The 23,709-nt window shown below is 38.6% G+C and overlaps 1 protein-coding gene across 1 annotated transcript in view; it reads left to right on the forward strand.

Annotated features, from left to right (window-relative positions):
• Positions 1-23,709, forward strand: part of LOC128687253 (uncharacterized) — a gene marked incomplete at its 5' end in the record, with an annotated part of 54,406 nt that overhangs the window by 22,743 nt on the left and 7,954 nt on the right. Inside the window, 2 exon segments of the mRNA XM_070094810.1 lie at positions 12,279-12,922; positions 16,084-18,341. Coding sequence (XP_069950911.1) covers positions 12,279-12,922; positions 16,084-17,854 — 2,415 coding nt within the window. The 3' untranslated portion in view covers positions 17,855-18,341.

Genomic DNA, 23,709 nt, shown 5'->3' on the forward strand with positions numbered 1-23,709 from the left:
TAGATCTGCGTTTAGACAGCTAAGGGGTTAAAGATTTAAATAAAACTGCACAAAAAATTATTTAATAAGCTAGCCAAATTATAAGTTATATTTTTTCAAATAAATAATTTTTAGTTTCTTAATGAAATTAAAAATCTAATTTGTAGGGACTATTTCTTAAGTTGGCAATATAGCCTCTCCTCACCTAGCGATGTACTCGTTTACGGATGACTCGGACTATGACGAGCTCTCTGATCAGTATGCGTACCTAAATAATATATATATTAAAGCTGATTTTCTCAATTCTGTTTATTTCAATATACAGTACACTACTGTGTAAACATTTAAAAATATACCAGAAATGTTATAAATGGTGAAAAGGTGACATTAGAACAATATCAAAGATGGTTGACACAACCCCACTACCATTATACGTAGTATGCTCTTCACTTAGTGACAAATTCGTTTACCGATGTGGTATTAGGAATGGAACTCCATCATTAAGTGAGGAGAGGCTGTAATGTAAAACGGGTAAGGATTCAAGTTCATTGAGTAATTTTGCTGTAAGTAAATTTATTTTGGGGTAATGCCCAAGGGGTAATGCTCAAGGACCTCTGCAATAAAATATTTCCTCTGTTCATTAATTACGTCCCTAGGCCTCTCCTATATTACGATTGCTTTCCATTTTTAACTTATATTCACACAAAAAATAGATTTACTGTTATGCAGAATAATGCACTATTGTAATAATTGTATTAATAATGTCGGCACATTCATGAACACATTAGACCAACCAGTTGGATGCACATTGGACAAGTGACGTAATTTGTGTTGTCTTGAATATCAGTAGAAGTCGAAAATTTCTGCTAATTTGAGCTCATTTCAAGCTACTGCCAGTCCTGAAACCAATCAAAATCATCTGTACTTCTGTAATATATCTTCCATTCTATCAAATAATACCAAGAAACCCAGAACACAATAATAAAAACCATCCTGATATACACTGCAAAGTTGCTATATTAAACCAAAAACATTGCCATTTTTTCTCCCGTCATGCACTGCCTGGGGTAGGATTTCATTTTTTATATGGTGCACACTTACTGCATAGACTCATTCTCTCATATCTAGACAAAAATTTACTGCTCACAGCTTATCTGAGTGAGCTGAGCTCATGATGTAGTACTAGGTCACCAATAGTGACCTCAAACCCATAGTATACTATGGCACGAACAATGAAAGGGTTGAGATTTAAGTAAATCTTCTTTTTTTTTTTTTATTACGAAAAGATGGTTACAGACTACAAATCAGAAGTATTAAACTGAAAATCAGCTAGGGTGTTTGGGAGAGGGGTGGGATTAAATTATGGGGAATCAAATTCAAAATGGGAATTGACAGTTACTTTTTGCTGATGATACTGTGCTTATGGGAGATTCTAAAGAAAAATTGCAAAGGTTAGTGGATGAGTTTGAGAATGTGTGTAAAGGTAGAAAGTTGAAAGTGAACATAGAAAAGAGTAAGGTGATGAGGGTATCAAATGATTTAGATAAAGAAAAATTGGATATCAAATTGGGGAGGAGGAGTATGGAAGAAGTGAATGTTTTCAGATACTTGGGAGTTGACGTGTCGGCGGATTGGATTTATGAAGGATGAGGTTAATCATAGAATTGATGAGGGAAAAAAGGTGAGTGGTGCGTTGAGGTATATGTGGAGTCAAAAAATGTTATCTATGGAGGCAAAGAAGGGAATGTATGAAAGTATAGTAGTACCAACACTCTTATATGGATGTGAAGCTTGGGTGGTAAATGCAGCAGCGAGGAGACGGTTGGAGGCAGTGGAGATGTCCTGTCTAAGGGCAATGTGTGGTGTAAATATTATGGAGAAAATTCGGAGTGTGGAAATTAGGAGAAGGTGTGGAGTTAATAAAAGCATTAGTCAGAGGGCAGAAGAGGGGTTGTTGAGGTGATTTGGTCATTTAGAGAGAATGAATCAAAGAATGACATGGAGAGCGTATAAATGTGTAGGGGAAGGAAGGCGGGTTAGGGGTCGTCCTCGAAAAGGTTGGAGGGAGGGGGCAAAGGAGGTGTTGTGGGTGAGGGGTTTGGACTTCCAGCAAGCATGCGTGAGCGTGTTAGATAGGAGTGAATGGAGACAAATGGTATTTGTGACCTGACGATCTGTTGGAGTGTGAGCAGGGTAATATTTAGTGAAGGGATTCAGAGAAACAGGTTATTTTTTATATAGCCGGACTTGAGTCCTGGGAAGTACAATGCCTGCACTCTAAAGGAGGGGTTCATGATATTAGCTGTTTGGAGGGATATGTTGTGTATCTTTATAGGTATATGCTTTTAAGCTGTTGTTTTCTGGTCACCTCTGCAAAAATAGTGATTATGTATGAGTGAGGTGAAAGTGTTGAATGATGATGAAAGTATTTTCTTTTGGGGGATTTTTTCTCTTTGGGTCACCCTGCCTCGGTGGAAGATGGCCGACTCGTTGAAAAAAAAAATCTATATATATACATATATACGTATATATAATTTATTTATTTATTTGGGTGTATGAAACGGATTAATTGTATTTACATTAATTCTTGTGGAGAATATTATTTTGGTTTTCGGCCATTTCAGTTTTAGGCCGACTTTCTGGAACGGATCACGGCCGATAACCGAGGGTAAACTGTAGAGAGGAGTAATGGATATAACGGATCATTATCTAGTTGTAGCTACAGTTAGAGTAAGAGGCAGATGGGACAAAAGGAAAATGGCAACAGTAAGAGAGAGGTGAAAGTTTATAAACTAAGGGAGAAGGGCTAGTGCATGTATGGGTAGTGGAGGGGGGGGTTGAAGAGGGATTGGATAGTTTTAAAAATTAGAATATGGGGCAGAAGTTTGTGGCTATAGTAGGGTGGGTACAGGAGGAAAAAGGAGTGATTGGTGGAATGATGAGGTAAAGGGTGCAATAAAAAAGAAAAAGGTATTAGCTTATGAGAGGCTTTTACAAAGCAGAAGTGATAAAAGAAAGGTGAAGAGAATGCCAAAAGAGAGCAAATGATTGAATGGGAGAGGCAATGTCAAGAAATTTTGCTGAGAATAAGAAAATTTTTTAGAGTGAGATAAAAATGTTAGAAAGCCTAGGGAACGAATGGATTTGTCAGTTAAAAACAGAGTAGGGGAGTTAGTAGATGGGGAACTGGAGGTATTGGGTAGATGTCGGGAATATTTTGAGGAACTTTTAAATGTCGATGAAGAAATGGAGGCAGTAATTTCATGCACTGGTCAGGGAGGTATAACATCTTTTAGGAGTGAAGAAGAGCTGGCTGTGAGTGTAGGGAAGTGCGTGAGGCATTACATAGAATGAAAGAGGGTAAAGCAGCTGGAACTGATGGGGTCATGACAGAAATGTTAAAAGCAGGGGGAGATGTAGTGTTGGAGTGGTTGGTATTTTTGTTTAATAAATGTATGAAAGAGGGGAAGGTACTTGGGGATTGGCAGAGAACGTGTATAATTCCTTTATATAAAGGGAAGGGGGACAAAAGAGATTCTAAAAATTATAGAGAAAGAAGTTTACTGAGTATACCAGGTAAAGTGTATTGTATTGTTATTATTGTAAGAATTAGAGGTAAGACAGAGAGCAGATTGCAGATAAGTAAGGAGGCTTTCAAATGGGTAGAGGATGTGTAGATCAGGTGGTTACATTGAAGCATATACAGTGGAACCTCGGTATGCAACCTTAATTCATCCCAGAAGGCTGTACGAGTGCCACTCCATTTGAGTATCAAGCAAGTTCTTCCCAACCAATTTTCTGTTTGGTTGGCTGTTATCACTAATCATCGTAGGCCCCATGTTGAGTTATTTATACAAATAAAATACCAAAAAATGCGAAGAAACACGAAATAGTTTACAGCGAAGTTCTAGCAGGTCGTATTTGTTTGGTCGTGTGCTGAGCTTTGTTCGAGTAGGGAGCTGGTCGCATACCGAGGTTTCACAGTATATGAACAGCATTTAGATAAAGGTAGGGAAGTTTTCACTGCATTTATGGATTTAGAAAAGGCATATGATAGTGGATAGGGGAGCAATGTGGCAGATGTTGCAAGTATATGGAATAGGTAGTAAGTTACTAAATGTTGTAGAGAGTTTTTAGGAGGATAGTGAGGCTCAGGTTAGGATGTGTAGGAGAGAGAGAGATTACTTTCCCATAAAAGTAGGTCTTAGACATGGATGTGTAATTTCACCATGGTTATTTAACATATTCATAACTGGTGTTGGGGGTAGGGATGGGATTAAAAAATGGGTAATCAAATACAAAATGGGAATTGAGTTACTTTTTGCTGATGATACTTTGCTTTTGGGGGATTCTAAAGAAAAGTTACAAAGGTTAGTGGACAAGTTTGGGAAGGTGTGTAAAGGTAGAAAGTTGAAAGTGGACATAGAGAAGAGTAAGGTGATGAGGGCATCAAATGATTTAAAGAAAAACTGGATATCACATTGGAGAGAGAGTATGGAAGAAGTGAATGTGTTCAGATATTTAGGAGTTGACTTGTCATTAATAGATGGGTTTATGAAAGATGAGGTAAGCCATGGAATTGATGAAGGAAAAATGGTGAGTGGTGCATTGAGGTATCTGTGGAGACAAAGAACATTATCCATGGAGGCAAAGAAGGGAACACTAATATGGGTGTGAAGCATGGGTTGTAAATGCTGCAGCTAGGAAGCGGCTGGAGGCAGTGGAGATGTGTCTAAGGGCAATGTGTGGTGTAAATATTATGTAGAGAATTCTTAGTGTGGAAATTAGGAGGTGTGCAGTTACTAAAAGTATTAGTCAGAGGGCTGAAGAGGGGCTGTTGAGAAATGGAACAAAGTAGAATGACTTGGAGAGCGTATAAATCTATTGGGGAAGGAAGGCTGGGTAGGGGTCGTCCCCATTGAGATTGAAGGGAGGGGGGGTAAAGAAAGTTTTGAGTGCGAGGGGCTTGAACTTTCCAGCAAGCATGCGTGCGCATGTTAAATAGGAGTGAATGGAGACGAATGGTTTTTGGGACCTGATGAGCTGTTGGAGTGTGAGCAGGCTAATCTTTTGTGAAGGAATTTAGAGAAACCAGTTAGCTGGACTTAAGTCTTAGAAATGGGAAGTACAATGCCTGCACTTTAAAGGAGAGATCTAGGATATTGGCAGTTTGGAGGGGTGTCTAAGCGCCTCTGCAAAGACGGTGATTATGTGTGTGTGATGGTGAAAGTGTTGAATGATCATGAAAGTTTTTTTTTTTTTTCTCTTTTTGCGTCACCCTGCCTCGGTGGGAAATGGCTAACATTTAAAAAGAATAAGGATTTTGTTGAAATCAAACCAGTCTTTTATGAATACAAAAAAAAGGTTAAAAAGTAATTATTTAATACCATTTACAGTACTTTTTTGTACTTTGAATAAGATTTGCAAATACTTTAAATTTGTTATTACTGTGGACCCCCGCATAGCAATATTAATCCGTGCAAGAGAGCTCATTGTTATGCGAAATTATCGTTATGCGAATGAATTTTCCCCATAAGAAATAATGGAAATCAAATTAATCCGTGCAAGACACCCCAGAGTATGAAAAAAAAAATTTTTACCACATGAAATATTAATTTTAATACACACAAACTGAAAAAGGCATGCACAATTACATGACACTTACTTTTATTGAAGATCTGGTGATGATTGATGGGATGGGAGGAGGAGAGAGTGTTAGTGTTTAGAAGGGGAATCCCCTTCCATTAAGACTTGGTGTCAAGTCCTTTTCTGGGGTTACTTCCCTTCTTCTTTTAATGCCACTAGGACCAGCTTCAGAGTCACTGGAGTTCTGTCGCACAACATATCTGTCCATAGTGGCCTGTACCTCTCGTTCCTTTATGACTTCCCTAAAGTGTTTCACAACGTTGTCAGCCCCCATAAAGTCGCTCTGCCACGTCAGTCGTCAGTGGTCAGTCGTCACGTGAGGTCACAGACCCTGAGCTGCTTTGGGGATTAGCGTGGACGGTTACAAAGCATGGCTTGCTTCTGCAGTGTTTTAAAAATTGAGGTTGGAGAGTTGAAGGAGGAGGTCTTGCTTCTCCAGGAGGAGATTAGGAGGCTGAAGGTCCACCTCAATGGGTCTGGGAGAGAGTGTGAGGTGGCTGGAGTTGTGGGGAATGAGACTTCTAGCAGTGAGGTGCAGTCTGTCTCTCGCTGTGAGGAGGCTGTAGTTGGGGAGGTAGCAATGGCTACCAGCAGTGAGGTGCAGCCCAGCACCTGCTACAAGTGGCGAGTGGTTCACAGTAATGGGAGGCGCATCAGAGTAAGGAAAGTTAAGAGTGAAGATCTGAAGGTAGGAAATCGCTTCTCTGTTCTCCAGGATGAATGTACTTCAGTGGCCAGTGAAGGTAAGGGTACTACTGCCCCTGCTAATGGAGGTAAGCGCATTCTTGTGGTTGGTGACTCTCAGGTAAGATATATTGACCGTGCTTTTTGTAATAGGAATAAGATGATGAGAGATAGAGTGTGCTTCCCTGGAGCTGGTGTTGGGGACATTGTCAACAGGCTGGATAATATCATGTCAGGTAATGGGAACAAGCCCATTATCTGTCTCAGTTCTGGTGGAAATGATATTGGGAAGGGTAGGAGAGAAGAGCTGCTAGATAAGTACAGGTCAGCTATAGATTTCATTAAGTCTAAGGGAGGGATCCCAATCATATGTAGCATCTTGCCTAGAAGGGGAGTAGGAAATGAATGGTTGTCTAGGGCAATTGGTGTAAATTGCTGGCTAGACAGATACTGCAAGGAACTTGCAATCCCATTCATTGACAACTGGAACAACTTTTATGGCAAACATGATGTGTATGCAAGGGATGGGGTACATCTCTCTGGGGCAGGGGTGGTAGCACTTGCAGACTCGATTGAGAAGGCCATTGGTGAAATGCCTATGATTTTAAACTGATGGAAGATAGAGGTATGGGTGTGTGTGGGAAACAAGCAGGTTGCAACACTAGGGTTGGAAACAGTAAATGTATAAAAGGCATTCAGCATGAAGTTATAAATAAAGACAATAGATCAGGTCAGCAAACAAAGGGGGACAGCAGAGGGCAGCAAGGGACTAGCTCCCTTAAGGTTTACTATACTAATAGCAGGAGTGTAAGAAATAAGATAGATGAGCTAAGATTAATTGCAAGTGCAGGAAACATAGATATTATTGCTATAACAGAGACCTGGCTCAATCTGAAAGATAGAGAGATGCCCTCTGAATGTCACATACAAGGCTATAAATTATTCCACACTGACAGGGTCAACAGGAAAGGTGGTGGAGTAGCGATGTATGTCAGAGACAATTTAAATTGTTGTGTTAGACAAGATATTAAATTAGAAGCGTCAGCCACTGAATCTGTTTGGTTACAGCTTCTCGAGGGCCGAGAAAAACTAATTTTGGGTGTGATTTACAGGGCCCCAAATCTTGATAGGGAGTGCAGTAAACTTCTATGGGACGAAATTCGTAAGGCATCTACATACGAAAATGTTGTGCTAATGGGAGATTTCAACTATAGACAGATTGACTGGAGCAATTTGACAGGAAATTTAGAGTCAGGTGACTTTCTTGATACGATCCAGGATTGTTTTTTAAAACAGTTTGTGACAGAGCCAACTAGGGGAAATAACCTCCTTGACTTGGTTCTTGCCAGTAGGGAAACACTAATTAATAATCTTGAGGTTAATGATGAGCTTGGGGAAAGTGATCACAAATCACTCAGTTTTAATATATCATGGAATTCCCCTAATAATGGCAATCAAGTCTCCGTCCCTGACTTTCGCTTGGCTGATTTCATAGGACTGAAAAATTACTTAGGTGGGCTGAACTGGAATGACCTGACTAAGGGTCAGGTAGGTGGTGATGGTTGCCGATATGATGCTTTCCAGGGCATAGTTCTAGCTGCTCAGTCAAATTATGTTCCAAATAGGGAAATCAGATCAAACAAAAATGATCCTAAATGGATGAACAATAGATTAAAATATCTGATTGGTCAAAAGAGAGGCATATATAGGCAAATCAAAAGAGGAGAGGGGCAATTAAGAAATCAATATATTCAGTTAAAGAGAGAAATAAAAAAGGGAATTAGAAAAGCAAAAAGAGATTATGAGGTTAAAGTTGCAAGACAATCGAAGACTAACCCAAAAGGATTCTTTCAGGTATACAGAAGTAAGATCAGGGACAAGATAGGCCCACTCAAAAGTTCCTCGGGTCAGCTCACTGACAGTGATAAGGAAATGTGTAGAATTTTTAACACATACTTCCTCTCAGTTTTTACACAAGAGGATACCAGCGATATTCCAGTAATGATAAATTATGTAGAACAGGACGATAATAAACTGTGCACGATTAGGGTCACAAGTGACATGGTCCTTAGGCAAATAGATAAATTAAAACCTAACAAATCCCCAGGCCCTGATGAACTGTATGCAAGGGTTCTAAAGGAATGTAAAGAGGAGCTTAGCACACCTTTGGCTAATCTTTTCAACATATCACTACAAACTGGCATGGTGCCAGATAAGTGGAAAATGGCAAATGTGATACCTATTTTCAAAACAGGTGACAGGTCCTTAGCTTTGAACTATAGACCAATAAGCCTAACCTCCATAGTGGGAAAATTTATGGAATCAATAATTGCCGAGGCAGTTCGTAGCCACCTTGAAAAGCATAAATTAATCAACGAATCTCAGCATGGTTTTACAAAGGGGCGTTCCTGCCTTACGAATTTATTAACTTTTTTCACTAAGGTATTTGAGGAGGTAGATCATGGTAATGAATATGATATTGTGTATATGGACTTCAGTAAGGCTTTTGACAGGGTCCCACATCAGAGACTATTGAGGAAAATTAAAGCACATGGAATAGGAGGAGAAATTTTTTCCTGGATAGAGGCATGGTTGACAAATAGGCAGCAGAGAGTTTGCATAAATGGGGAGAAATCAGAGTGGGGAAGCGTCACGAGCGGTGTTCCACAGGGGTCAGTGTTGGGCCCCCTGCTGTTCACAATCTACATAAACGACATAGATGAGGGCATAAAGAGCGACATCGGCAAGTTTGCCGATGACACCAAAATAGGCCGTCGAATTCATTCTGACGAGGACATTCGAGCACTCCAGGAAGATTTGAATAGACTGATGCAGTGGTCGGAGAAGTGGCAGATGCAGTTTAATATAGACAAATGCAAAGTTCTAAATGTTGGACAGGACAATAACCATGCCACATATAAACTAAATAATGTAGATCTTAATATTACGGATTGCGAAAAAGATTTAGGAGTTCTGGTTAGCAGTAATCTGAAACCAAGACAACAGTGCATAAGTGTTCGCAATAAAGCTAATAGAATCCTTGGCTTCATATCAAGAAGCATAAATAATAGGAGTCCTCAGGTTGTTCTTCAACTCTATACATCCTTGGTTAGGCCTCATTTAGATTATGCTGCACAGTTTTGGTCACCGTATTACAGAATGGATATAAATTCTCTGGAAAATGTACAAAGGAGGATGACAAAGTTGATCCCATGTATCAGAAACCTTCCCTATGAGGATAGACTAAGGGCCCTGAATCTGCACTCTCTAGAAAGACGTAGAATTAGGGGGGATATGATTGAGGTGTATAAATGGAAGACAGGAATAAATAAAGGGGATGTAAATAGTGTGCTGAAAATATCTAGCCTAGACAGGACTCGCAGCAATGGTTTTAAGTTGGAAAAATTCAGATTCAGGAAGGATATAGGAAAGTACTGGTTTGGTAATAGAGTTGTGGATGAGTGGAACAAACTCCCGAGTACAGTTATAGAGGCCAGAACGTTGTGTAGCTTTAAAAATAGGTTGGATAAATACATGAGTGGATGTGGGTGGGTGTGAGTTGGACCTGATAGCTTGTGCTACCAGGTCGGTTGCCGTGTTCCTCCCTTAAGTCAATGTGACCTGACCTGACTAGGTTGGGTGCATTGGCTTAAGCCGGTAGGAGACTTGGACCTGCCTCGCATGGGCCAGTAGGCCTTCTGCAGTGTTCCTTCGTTCTTATGTTCTTATGACCAGGGGCATTGTCTAACACCAGGAGGCACTTAAGTTCTAATTTCTTTTCAGTTAGGTAATCTTTCACATTGGGGGCAAATGCATGGTGTAACCAGTCATTGAAAAAGTCCCTAGTGACCCATGCCTTACTGTTTGCCCTCCACAGCACACACAAATTTTCCTTGAGGACATTCTTTTGCCTGAACGGTCTGGGAGTTTCAGAGTGATACACTAATAAAGGCTTCACTTTGAAATCACCAGTAGCATTGGAACACATCAACAGAGTAAACCTGTCTTTCATAGGCTTATGTCCTGGGAGTGCCTTTTCCTCCTGAGTAATGTACGTCCTGCTTGGCATTTTCTTCCAAAACAGGCCTGTTTCATCACAATTAAACACTTGTTCAGGTTTCAGTCCTTCAGTTTCTATGTACTCCTTGAATTCCTGCACATATTTTTCAGCTGCTTTGTGGTCCGAACTGGCAGCCTCACCATGCCTTATCACACTATGTATGCCACTACGCCTCTTAAATCTCTCAAACCAACCTTTGCTGGCCTTAAATTCATTCACATCATCACTAGTTGCAGGCATTTTTTTAATTAAATCCTGATGCAACTTCCTAGCCTTTTCACTTATGATCACTTGAGAGATGCTATCTGTTTCTCATTTATCCACACCAATAAGAGTCTCTCAGCATCTTCCATCACTTGCGATCTCTGTTTCGAAAACACACTTAAACCTTTGGCAAGAACAGCTTCCTTGATTGCCTTTTTGTTGCCCACAATAGTAGCGATGGTTGATTGGGGTTTACTATACAACCTGGCCAGCTCGGAGACACGCACTCCACTTTCACACTTATCAATGATCTCTTTCTTCATCTCTATAGTAATTCTCACCCTTATTGCTGTAGGGTTGGCACTAGAAGCTTTCTTGGGGCCCATGGTCACTTATTTTGCAGATAAAATCACCAGAAACACTGTAATAATACGAAATGTTCCGAGTGTATGCTTGGATGTTACCGCGGAGGCTGGCTGGTAAACAATGCCGCCGGCGGAACATGTGAGGCTGGCTAAGGGCGCACATTAGACGCATCTCGGACGAACAGGGTTGTGCGGGTTTTTTAGCGGTGTGCGAGGCAAAATCTTGGTGATAAAATGTAGCGGTATGCGGATTTAATGTTATGTGATGCCAACGGTATGCGGGGGTCCACTGTATTATTATTAACCCTTAAACTGTCCAAACATATCTATGTTCACATGCGTAAAGCTCCAAAAGTAGATCTACGTTTTGTTTACATATTTTCAAATATAACAAAAAAAAAAAGTAGATCACAGTTTTTTACACGTTTTCAAATGTAAAAAAAAAAAAACTACATTTTTTTTTACATACTTTCAAATGTTGAAAAAACGTAGATCTGCGTTTGGACAGTTTAAGGGTTAACACATCGGCCAATTCCCACCAAGGCAGGGTGGCCCGAAAAAGAAAAACTTTCATCATCATTCACTCCATCACTGTTTTGGCAGAGGGGTGTTTTATGGACTCAAGTCCGGCCTGCCGGTTTCCCTGAATCCCTTCATAAATGTTACTTTGCTCACACTCCAACAGCACGTCACGTATCAAAAACAATTTGTCTCCATTCACTCCTATCAAATACGCTCATGCACGCTTGCTGGAAGTCCAAACCCCTCGCACACAAAACCTCCTTTACCCCCTCCCTCCAACCCTTCCTAGGCCGACATCTACCCCGCCTTCCCTCCACTACTGATTTATACGCTCTCGAAGTCATTCTGTTTTGTTTCATTCTCTCTACTTGTCCAAACCACCTCAACAACCCCTCCTCAGCCCTCTGGATAATAGTTTTGGTAATTCCGCACCTTCTTCTAATTTCCGAACTACGAATTCTCTGCATTATATTCACGCCACACATTGCCCTCAAACATGACATCTCCACTGCCTCCAACCTTCTCCTCGTTGCAGCATTCATCACCCATGCTTCACACCTATAAACTTGTGAAAAACATTACTGAAGATGAGTTGTAGCCCTGAAAACATTATGTACTTATTTCCCCTTTCATTCCTTTTTTTTTTTTTTCATTCTTGAAAACTATAACTTGGGAGGGGAAAAACATTCACCATTGCACATGAAGACCATAAGATCAATCTTGTGGGTTTTTTTGATATTGCTAATTTAAAAGTTAATGTACTGTATGCAGTGTTAACCCCTATGCAATAACATTGTTTACTACATTATTTATTACAGGAATTCGGAAGTAGCTACAGTCTTCCTAAAGTTCTAGGATCACCACATTCCAAAACTAAGGAGGCATTTAGAAAGAAACAGCTTGCCAGCAACATTGATGCTCTTCGCCAGCAGATGCGTGATGTCTCGAACAAAAGCAAAGCCAGACTGCAAGTTGCTGCCCTAAAAGCAGATGACCATGGACATACTGGCAATAGTAAAGGACTCTTAAGGGCAGATAAGAATCCTGCAACAGAGTCAAGACTAGTACAAATGACAGGGACACCAAACTGTTATTTGGGCAAGCATGGTACTGCCATTCAAGGTAATGTTAAAAATGCTGCTAAAACTCTATTCCAGGCTGAAGAACTTAAAGATAAAATTAACCAACAAAGCTCTAAAGCAACAAGTTCTTCAAAGAGCAAAGATGACTCTACTAAGAATCTGTCTTTTGTAAACAATGAGCTGAAACGTAAAGAACCCCCATCTAGTGATGAGAGAGTGGTGAAAGTAGCTAAAATCCAAGATGGAGGAAGAAACAACTCTTGTGAGGAAAAAGCATCACCAGGTGGAGGGAAGAACTTGAGTGCTGCATTGTGTCCGAGGCAATTGGTTGGACAATCACCGATCCAACGAAATAAAGCACATTTAGATAAATTGGAAGGGTGAGTTTTTCTTGTTTGTTATTTATGCTATATGTATTTTTTTTATGCTTCACCAGCTGTCTTCCACAAAGGTAAGGGAAATATTTAATTTCTGTAGCTTTTGAAGTTTGTAATGGTGAGCTCATATTAAATAGGAGGGGCAAGAAGGGTCAATTTGATATTTATTAAAATGTTCCCAACTGTATCCTTTGTTGCTAAGCAAAATTACACTTATTGTCAAGTGGGATTATTTTCATAGGCATTATAGTTCTTGGAAATACTATTGACAAAGAAAGGAACATCACTACTTTTACCATAAATATGGTGTTTGCTACATTAAACTGCAGCACTAGTTGGTCTATCCGGTTTTCTAAGTTTCTAAATGTTGAAAAATTCTGTATATTGCATACCCCCTCCCTTGGACCTGTTAGATTAGGAGTTCCTAGCAGGAACAAGTAATAATTACACATATTGGATATTTATAGAATACTCGTGTAGTGCACATTTGTATTTTTTTATACCACTATTTTTATATTGGGCTGTAATGAATTTAAATAATTTTTTGTGGGGTTAGGAAGTGAAAGTTGGCCATTGATTAACAAAGTAGTTACCTTTCTGAAAACTGTAATTAAAAAATTCTTGTAAAATGAACTGGAAAACACCTGGGGAAAAAAATTAAGCCCCGCTCCCCCCTCTCCAATAAATGGGAAACAAATTTCATTTTAAGCTTCACAATTAATCAAGACAAAAAAAAATATTTGTTTTATTATAATTGTCATTGCTTGTTGATACAGATGTATGTGAGAATTGATATGCCCCTGTACAGACATGACAGGCAGTATCACAACTATCACCTTCCTCCACCACTACCACAATTACATGCAAACATTGGTAAAAATACCATATATTACTAGCCATAAAACATGATGTACTAGTTAAATATAACCATAGTAATATCATAATATGAGTGCAAGTTATCCCCAAAATAAGAAAATTATGATCATTTTGTGCATTCAGAGATGCTCTTCTGTAGACTGCTCTTGTAACACATGGTCATTCGAGTTACTGTTGCCTTCCTGTTGGCTTGAAGCAGTCTGGCCATTCTTCTCTGGCCTCTCATTAATGGCATCTTTGCCCACAGAACTGCCACACACTGGATGTTTTGTTTTTCACATTATTCTCTGTAAATACTAGACTTGTGCATGAAAATACCAGGTCAGCAGTTTTTTAGATACTCAAACCACCCCATCTGGCACCAACAATCATTCCACTGTCAAAGTCACTTAAATCACATTTCTTCTTTCTTCTGATGTTTGGTCTGAATAGCAGTTAATCATCTTGACCATGTCTGTATACTTTTAAGCACTGAGGTGCTGCTACATGATTAACTGATTAGATATTTGCATTAATGAACAGATGTACCTAATAATGGCCACTGAGTGTATTTTGTACATAGTAATTCTATTTAAAAAATTAAAGTATTATTTCCCATGCATTTTCATTAATAAAAGTATGGAGTAGAGAGAGGGACAACACCCTAATACATGTCCTTGTTGATTTATGATAAAACACAAGTTTAACAACTAAATGCGTGCATGAGCATGTTATGAGTGAATGCAGATGAATGGTTTTTGGGACCTGACAAGCTGTTGGAGTGTGAGCAGGGTAATATTTTGTGAAGAGATTCAAGGAAACTGGTTAGCCAGACTTGAGTCCTGGAAATGGGAAGTACAATGCCTTCACTTTAAAGGAGGGGTTTGAGATATTGGCAGTTTGGAGGGACCTCTGAACTGCCATATCTGAGCGCCTCTGCAAAGACAGTGATTATGTATGAGTGATGGTGAAAGTGTTGAATGATGAAAGTTTTTTCCTTTTGGGACACCCTGCCTCGGTGGGAAACGGTTGATGTGTTAAGAAAAAAATGAAGTAGGTTTTGTATACACATTATATCTAGGCTCCTCTCACTTTTTAACCTTGATTTCACAACTGAAGAGAAGCGGAGGGTATGTAACTAGTTGTGGTATTCTTCCACGGACAGGTGCAGAACCTATGAAACCAGTAAATGTGACTCGTTTATCACGACATAGAAGTTTAACAATGTAACTGATGTTCAGTGCATATACGCTAGGTATTGTATTCACATTAAACTTAGTTGACTCTAATCCTAATTCATTTACTGCCTTTTAGATACATGTAATTTCTTCTAAATTTACTCCCTGCTAAATGGTAAATACCACGTGCTAATTGAAAATATCCTTAATTTTCAGTGTGTTAATAGATCACTTGTTAATCAATGGTCTACTGTAGTTTAAAGAGGATTGCTCTTCAAAGTGCTTTTAAGCAGTAGATAACATCAAGTGTAGTTCTGACATGAGTATGCTACAAAATGTGGATTCACATGTGAGGGGTGAAGTGACATCATGTGAATTCTGGTAAAAAGATAAAAAAAAAAAAAAACACAAAGGTAAACAAAGAATTTTGATTTTGCGTATTTTTTACTTGTATTCACATGTTGACATTTTCAATTTTTGTGATGCTTGTATGAACATTCCACACAAGTTTACACCTTTCAGATGAAAAAAAAAAAAAAAGGAGCATTGGCATAGCACTTAACATACACAGTAACAACACTTTCATTCTATTTCATTATGGGCATTGATCATAGAACCTGCATGGATCAGTCTGGTAAATAGCGAAAAAAATTTTAATATGTGTAGAGTTGAAAGGGTGCATTATGTTAATGCATTTTGTAAATTAATATTAAAGTAAATACGTTCACCTATTCTATATTGTATTTACAAATTCAATAAATTCACAGCTTGTGCAGAATCTTAAATTTCTAAATTTTTGAAAGTCATCAAATAGGAAATCAAAGACTTCATCTACTTCAAGATATTTTTAAATGCAAATGAAAGCTTTTATCACCATTTGTTATTTCTTTCTATATTTATATATGTTTATTTTAACAGTATTTCATGTATTTGATTTACACATAATTGTTTTTGTTGATATTCTTGCACTGAAGATTTGACTTCAGGTACAGATAGCAACTTTACCATTATTCATGTAGCTGTCTAGCTTCTCAGAGCAAAGTAACTACATATCTTTAAATGGGATGTTATGCTTAGCTTAAGTTTTTTATATATCACACCTTTTAATACATTGATTCTTGCACAATACAGTGGAGAGAAGCTTGACGAGATGAATGTTCTGTGTCCCTACGATTTGCTGGGCCGCTGCAATGATGACTCCTGCACATACCAGCACCTTGCTCAGCCCAGAAATGGATCCTGTGGTTTGATGAGCCCAGCAGCAAGTTTAACAGCAAAGACTGAGGAGCAGTTAAGATGTACTAAGACAGGGATGGGTAGGGCAGGGTCAAATGCAGGGACTGGGAGAATAGAACTGGACACCTCAGTAGCAAAGATGAAATCAGACATGGGAAAAGGGAAACCAGGACCAAATCTTAGGGCAGAGGTAAAGAAATTGGACAAAGGATCACAGAAGACAGGCCTAAACATGGAGCAGGAAAGACCAGGACCTGATGTAACAGTAGCAGTCTCTGGAACAGGGAAGAAATCAAGCACAATGACAGGAGGGATAGGACCAGATATAGGGGCAGAAAAGACAAGATTAGATACATTGACAGGTATGGTGGGACCAAGTGAAGGGCTAATAGAAAGAGGACCATGTTCTGAGAAAGGGAGTATGGGACCAAGTAGAGGAATGAAATTAGATGCTGGGACTGGGAAAACAAAACCAGATGATGTTGGGGAAGCCATTATTGAAAAGACTCCAGTTACAGAGGTTACTCAAAGGGAATGTAGTGGACATGTGGATGAAGCATTCATCCCTTTGGATTTTAGAATTAAAGAAGCTTCACTAGAAGCATCAATAAAACCAAGTGTCAGTCATGCTAAAGGTATAAGCAGCAACTTGAAGGAAGGTGTACACACTGTGCCTGCTTTGGAACAAGAAAATACAAATGTGCATGAGAAACTCAAGAGAGAGAGGGAGTGTGAAAATTCATTAGTAAACAGTGTATCCACAGAAGAAAGAGATAATGCAAAGCACAAAAGATGTAGAGTTGGTAGTGAAGACAACACTAGTGAGTGTGATGGTACAGCTATTTTATGTAAAAATGAGTTCAAGGATGTAAGTGAAAATTCTCATAACACTGTAGAAAAGGAAACTCTTTCCAATGAGAGTAACAGGATAATGGAAGAGGACATTCGTACTGAATGTAAGGAACATTTAACTGGTAATCTCGCTGAAGTTAATACTGTAAAGGAGACTGTGAAAAATTGTGTTGGAGATGGCAAGACAAATCAGGGTATTGAGATTGGGGGTGTTCCATATTGTATGGTGTCTGCTGATGGTCAAGAAATTCATTCATTTGAGCCGGATATGGAGGAACTGAAGGGTTTCCAGGAAATCAGTCAAGAAATAAAAAGTGATTCATCTACAAGGAATAATAATTTGAACACATCCATTTCTTTTGGAAATCTGCTTTATGAACCAGCCCAAGAGAAGCATAAACAGTTGAAAGTAAAATCAGTTAAAGTACTTAGTAAAGGTAAAAAGAAGGAAGACAGTAGTGAAAATTTATTACCAGAAATCCAAGATGAATCATGTCAGTTACTGGACTCCAATGCAAAGCCTCCACCTCTATCTAGGCGACCAGTTAGACGTAGGAAAGCCCAGTCAGTCAATATTGCTGCTGTTGGCAAAAGTAATGTTTCCAAAGATCTCTCCAATCAGTGTCGGACAACAAGAGCAGCTGGCAGGAGAAGTAAAAGAGGGGTACCAGAAACAGTTGTGAACACCCCACCCAAAGATTCCCTCGGTGGATGTTCTGAGAGTGGTGCTAATCGACGTGATAAAAAAACTAGGGCTACAAAAAATAAAAGAAATAGAGGCCGAGGTTCAGCAAGCAGAGGACGTAAGAGGTAGATTGAAACCAACATTCTTTAAGTGGCAAATGCAACATTTGTTCGCATATTAAGAGGAGAAAGTGGAAAGTTTGACTAAAAAAATAGTCTATGAAACTTATTCCAGAACTTGTAAGTAATATTTGATATTGTGTGCTTGCAGTTCTTCAATTAAATATTTACCCTTTTGTGTTAGGTTTGATGGGCATTAATTTTGCTAATGCATGCTGTATTGAGTAAGATATTTGATGCCTTAATGAGTGAATGAATATACACGCAAGTTGGAGTGTTTGACAGATGAAGTCATCACAGTTTCTCAGGTTTTCAGATTCCATATTTAGTATAATATTACTAAAAAATGTTAATTGTCTTTTAAAAATCACAAGTTTAAAATGTTTGCAAACGATTATAATTTTGTAAAAAATAATATTGGAGTTTGGAGTTTTCAGCTTGTCCGGCACAGCTACCGCCGCCACCACCACCACCCAACTGGCTGCCTGGCACCCAAGGTGAGAGCATTTCTTATTCTCATGGTTGATTTGTATTTGCTTTATTGTACTTCATTACAGCACATTCTTACCGTTGTACAGCCTCTCCTCACTTAGCGACGTACTCGTTTACCAACAACTCAGACTTATGACAGGCTCCATGACCAGTATGCAAACGTACATAATGTATATTTGAGAATGTCCTTTTTGACCTACTGAAGTATCTCAGATCAAACTGATAAATTTCATATCCTTTTGATTGACATTTATCCTGTGGGAGGGAATATGACAGGAAAATATTACTAAATTTTGTTTCCATCCATGACCCACATGTAGAATGCTAACTTGATATTAGTAGGTTTAATTTATTTGTCACCCCTATTTATTACTCTCCATTTCTCTTTATATTTGTTCTCTCATGGCTTCCTGAATTTAACTCTTCTTTATGTTCACCTTACCTCTCTTAGTTTTCCTTCCCTCCTTGGGAAATTCAGACGATTAATATTTGCTTTTTCCCACTTTCATGTACAAAAACTTGCTTGCCTTCTGCAAATTTTGACTCGCTCTTTCTCGATCACTTCCAATCTCGCTCTTGTGCTATTGCAGTGTATACAAGGTTCTAAATCCCCCAGTGGTGTTTGGTATGTAGCTATTTTTCCTAAATGAATCAGAGGTCATGGATTAGAATAGGTTAGTTTTTTCTTGGCTAGTTATATATAATTCTCACTATCATCCATGTTGCAACCATGTCCACATTATCATTCATGGTTGTTTTGGACTCAAAGTTAATTACAGGCTATCCAGAAATTGTACTCCTATCATCTTTCATACACAGCTTTGGCTATATCACATTTCTAGCAAGCACAAAAGTAAGTTACATTAACCCTTTCAGGGTCCGTGCCATAGATCTACACTTCACATTCAGGGTCCAAACCGTAGATTTATGCCATGAGCTCAGCACGCTGTGAGCAGTAAATTTGGGTCTAGATACGAGAGAATGCATCTATGTGGTATGTGTGCACTACATAAAACAATCCTGCAGCACACAGTGCATAATTAGAGAAATAACTGAGACCGCAATTTTCGATTAAAACAGTGAATGTGCAGTGTTTTTTTTATATGTTTTTTAAAGTTATATTTGCAATTTCTTGGTCTCATTTGATAGAATGGAAGATATACTACAGAAATAGAGATTATTTTGATTGGTTTTTAGTACTGGAAATGGCTTGAAACTGAGCTCAAAGTAGCAGAAATGTAAAAATTTTTGCCAATGTTCAAGAGTAAACAAATGACCTCACAAGTCTAATACATGACAGCTGGTGGGTCTGATATACATTGACAAATGTGGTGATATTATTTATACAATTATTACAGTATTGCTTAACAGTAAATCTTCTATTTTTTGGTTTGAATAAAAATTCATTGTGTGAATAAATAATCAAAATGGAATTCATTTGTAAAGCCTGAAAATGTAACTAATGAACAGAGGAAATGTTAATTTAGTGCCAGGAATGCCTTCATTGTTTATTCGGGACCCTATTTTGAAATTGGAATATTTTGAACTTTGCATTAACTTGGCCAAATTACCAATTTCCAGTCACTTTATTTTGTTGTTGAAACAGTTGACTTCGCGATTTCTTGTGCTCAATCGATAGAATAGAAGTAATACTAGTGAAATAGCTAAGAATTTGGTTGACTGGAATACTGTAATTGGCCTAAAATGGGAGTCAAAGTCGGCAAAATCGCTGATGCATAAATTTCGCCAACACATCAAAATTCGCGAGAGCATAATTTCGTCAATTTTCCATAAAATTTTGTACTTTTTGTTTTATTACCCTCAGAGAGATTCTCTACCATTTCATAAGAAAAAATAACAAAATTATTTTTTGAAAATTCTTGGACCCTGGTGCACACTTTGAAATTTGGCCTCTGGACCCTGAAAGGGTTAAGCTACATTTAGGATTCTGGTCATCTTTTTCACACTGTCTGTTTTGGGAGACTACACACTCGCGTTGTTATGTTGAACACACTACTCTCTTTCGGATCATACTGAGAAATGACTAACACCACTGTGAGGATTGTCAGGTTGCATTATCCATCCAACATCTCGAATAGACTGTCCTGCCCATCGGAGTGCACACGGATCTACTTGGGATGTCTAAACCGCTCCAACATACACTCATTTACCTTGGCAAAAGTCCCACCTTTGATGCAGAATTTCACTGACTGTAATTGAATCTGACCTATTACACTAACTTTGATTTCAATTTTTCTAGCACTAGCCTCCACCCCTGCTAACCCCTAATTTTATATACACCTCTACCTCTTGTTCATTCTTAAACTTCATTCATTTCTTTTATACATCCCTCCCTGCAGTGCTGTATAACTTGTGTGTTTGGTACTTAATTTGATTATAATTTTTTTATTCTTTCTATTATATATGATCAGTCATAGAATAGGGTAAGGGCACCTTGTGGATATCCATATGAGTAAAAGAAAAGTAGATCTAAATAATAAGACTATAGTAAGGGGTGAAGAATTTTCCAACAGGTTTTTTTTTTTTTTTTTAACTGGCCATCTCCCACCAAGGTAAGGTGACCTGATAAAGAAACATTCACCATCACTACAGCTCAGATGCCCCTCCAGAGTGCAGGCACTGTACTTTTCACTTCCAGGACTCGAGTCCAGCTAACCAGTTTTCCTGAATCCCATCATAAATGTTACCTTGCTCTTTCTCCAACAGCAATCATGAAAACCACTTGCCCCCACTCCTATGTGACAAGCTCACACATGCCTGTTGGATTTCCAAGCCCCTCACACAAAACCTCCTTTATCCCCTCCAACCTTTCTTCCCTCACCACAGCTTTATACATCTTCTAAGTCATCCTGTTTTGCTCCATGCTCTCTAAAAGTTAAAAACCATCTTGTCAGTCCCTCCTCAGCTCTCTGAATAATACTGTCAGTGACCCCGCACCTCAAACTATGACATCTCTGCATAATATTCACATGGCACATTATCCTCAGACATATCTCCACTGGCTCCAGCCTTCCCCTCACTTCAACATTTAAAATCCGTGCTTCACACCCTTGTAAGAGTGTTGGTACCATTATAATCAGGTACATTTACCCTTTTGTCTCCATAGATGTCTCAATGCACCACTCACCTTTTTCCCCACATCTATTTTATGGGTATGTTTGTTGGCATAAAATGTCATAAACTTAATATTACAGAATTGAGGCTTATTCCACAAACTGTTGATTTGTATCTTTTGTAATTTCCTTGTACAGAGCTGTAAGGTTTATTTGATATTTTTACAGCTGTTTTGTTAATTTGTTCCTGTTCACATCTTGCACTAATTCATTAACAAGTAGGGTTAACACTTGGACACTTTCAGTAGTAAAGAAAGAAGGATCTGAAGGTTTGTTGAATTAGTACAGATGTATGTGAAGATAAATGCAGGTGAGCATAGTAGTATGTTAATTGATTGAGGAATACCACAAATATGAAGAAAGGTTCTTAAAAGAATGGATTCAGGAAAAAATCAGTTCCTAGAGGTGGGAAGTTTAGTTTAGTGCCCTCACTCTAGAGGAGGGGTGGGGATGATGCAGTTTAGTGCCTGCACTTGGAGGACGGGTGAGGTTGGTGCAATTTAGTGCCTGCACTTCGAAGGAGTGGTAAGGATGATGCATTTTAGTGCCTGCACTTCGAAGGAGAGGTGAGGATGATGCAGTTCAGAGCTTCATTTTAATTTTTGAATTGTAAAGTCTGCACATCTCTGGTAAGACAACTAGATAAATGGTGGTGAATGTTTAGTTTTTTGGGGTCATCTTTCCTTGATGAGAGATGGCTGATGTTTAAAAAATAAAAGTGTAGCAAGTCTCTTTCTGAAAACTTTTAATAAGTCATTATCTCTGTTCATTTTCAATCCTAAGAGGTAGAGGAGGTTGAGTGTTAGTGGCTTGAATGCACAACAGGCATGTTTGTGCATGTTAGATCAGGGTGAATAGAGACAAGTAGTTTTTGATGTGCTGTTGAAGTGTTAGAAAGATAACATTTATGAAGTAATTCAAGGAAACAGGCTAGCTGGACTTTTGAGTTCTAGAGGTGGGGAGTATTGTGCATTCTAGAGGGGGGACAAGGATATTGCAGTTCAGAGGGTCATCCTGACTCATGTCAGCACATTTCTAGCAAGACGGTGATTAAATGAATAATCAGTGTCTTTCCTCTTTTTTATTTGGGGGAAGGAGTTCAACCTACCTTGGTGGGAGATGGCCAGTTCATTAAAAAAGTTCTATGGAGAAAATTGATGGGACTTGCAAAGGTTCATTAGGTATGGATAGGATCAGGGTAAATGTTTAGGGATGCACTTCTGTAAGCTAATTACAGCTTTTATTAATTTGGGTTTTGAGAATAATTTTATTTAAAAATTTGTGTAGATGTATTTAATTGTATGGTCTTTGGGGTAATACTTGAGAAGGTATCCTACTCTTTGTTGTATAAAGTGCACACCATATTTGCTGTATTTTTTCATTATTGGTTTCATTAATTTATTATTTGTTTTAATTGTTTACTAGTAAGCAGTTTCACTGCATTTCATTTTTATCCTCAGCATGAAGCCCTTGGAACTGTGGTTTAACATTTTCTTTGCATTTATTTACCAATTGCTTATTTTTTTTTTTTTTTTTATTAGCACACTGGCCGATTCCCACCAAAGCAGGGTGGCCCAAAAAAGAAAAACTTTTACCATCATTCACTCCATCACTAAGTGATGGAGTGCACCACTCACCCTTTTCCCCTCATCAGTTCTATGATTCGCCTCATCTTTCATAGACCCATCCGCTGACACTTCCACTCCCAAATATCTGAATACATTCACCTCCTCCATACTCTCTCCCTCCAATCTGATATCCAATCTTTCATCACCTAATCTTTTTGTTATCCTCATAACCTTACTCTTTCCTGTATTCACTTTTAATTTTCTTTTACATACCCTACCAAATTCATCCACCAACCTCTGCAACTTCTCTTCAGAATCTCCCAAGAGCAGTGTCATCAGCAAAGAGCAACTGTGACAAATCCCACTTTGTGTGATTCTATATCTTTTAACTCCACACCTCTTGCCAAGACCCTCGCATTTACTTCTCTTACAACCCCATCTATAAATATATTAAACAACCACGGTGACATTACACATCCCTGTCTAAGGCCTACTTTTACTGGGAAATAATCTCCCTCTTTCCTACATACTCTAACAGTAATACTGTATATAGCTCAGTTTGTGATATAGTATACATTGCCTCAAGATTGGTTTAGTCAAACCTTATTGAAAATGTTCATGGTGGTTATAACGTGTTAAGAATTATGCAATCTTTGCCAATATTTTTTATA

This window comes from Cherax quadricarinatus, chromosome 1 (genome assembly GCF_038502225.1).
Source record: "Cherax quadricarinatus isolate ZL_2023a chromosome 1, ASM3850222v1, whole genome shotgun sequence".
NCBI classification, from domain to species: Eukaryota; Metazoa; Arthropoda; class Malacostraca; order Decapoda; family Parastacidae; genus Cherax; species Cherax quadricarinatus.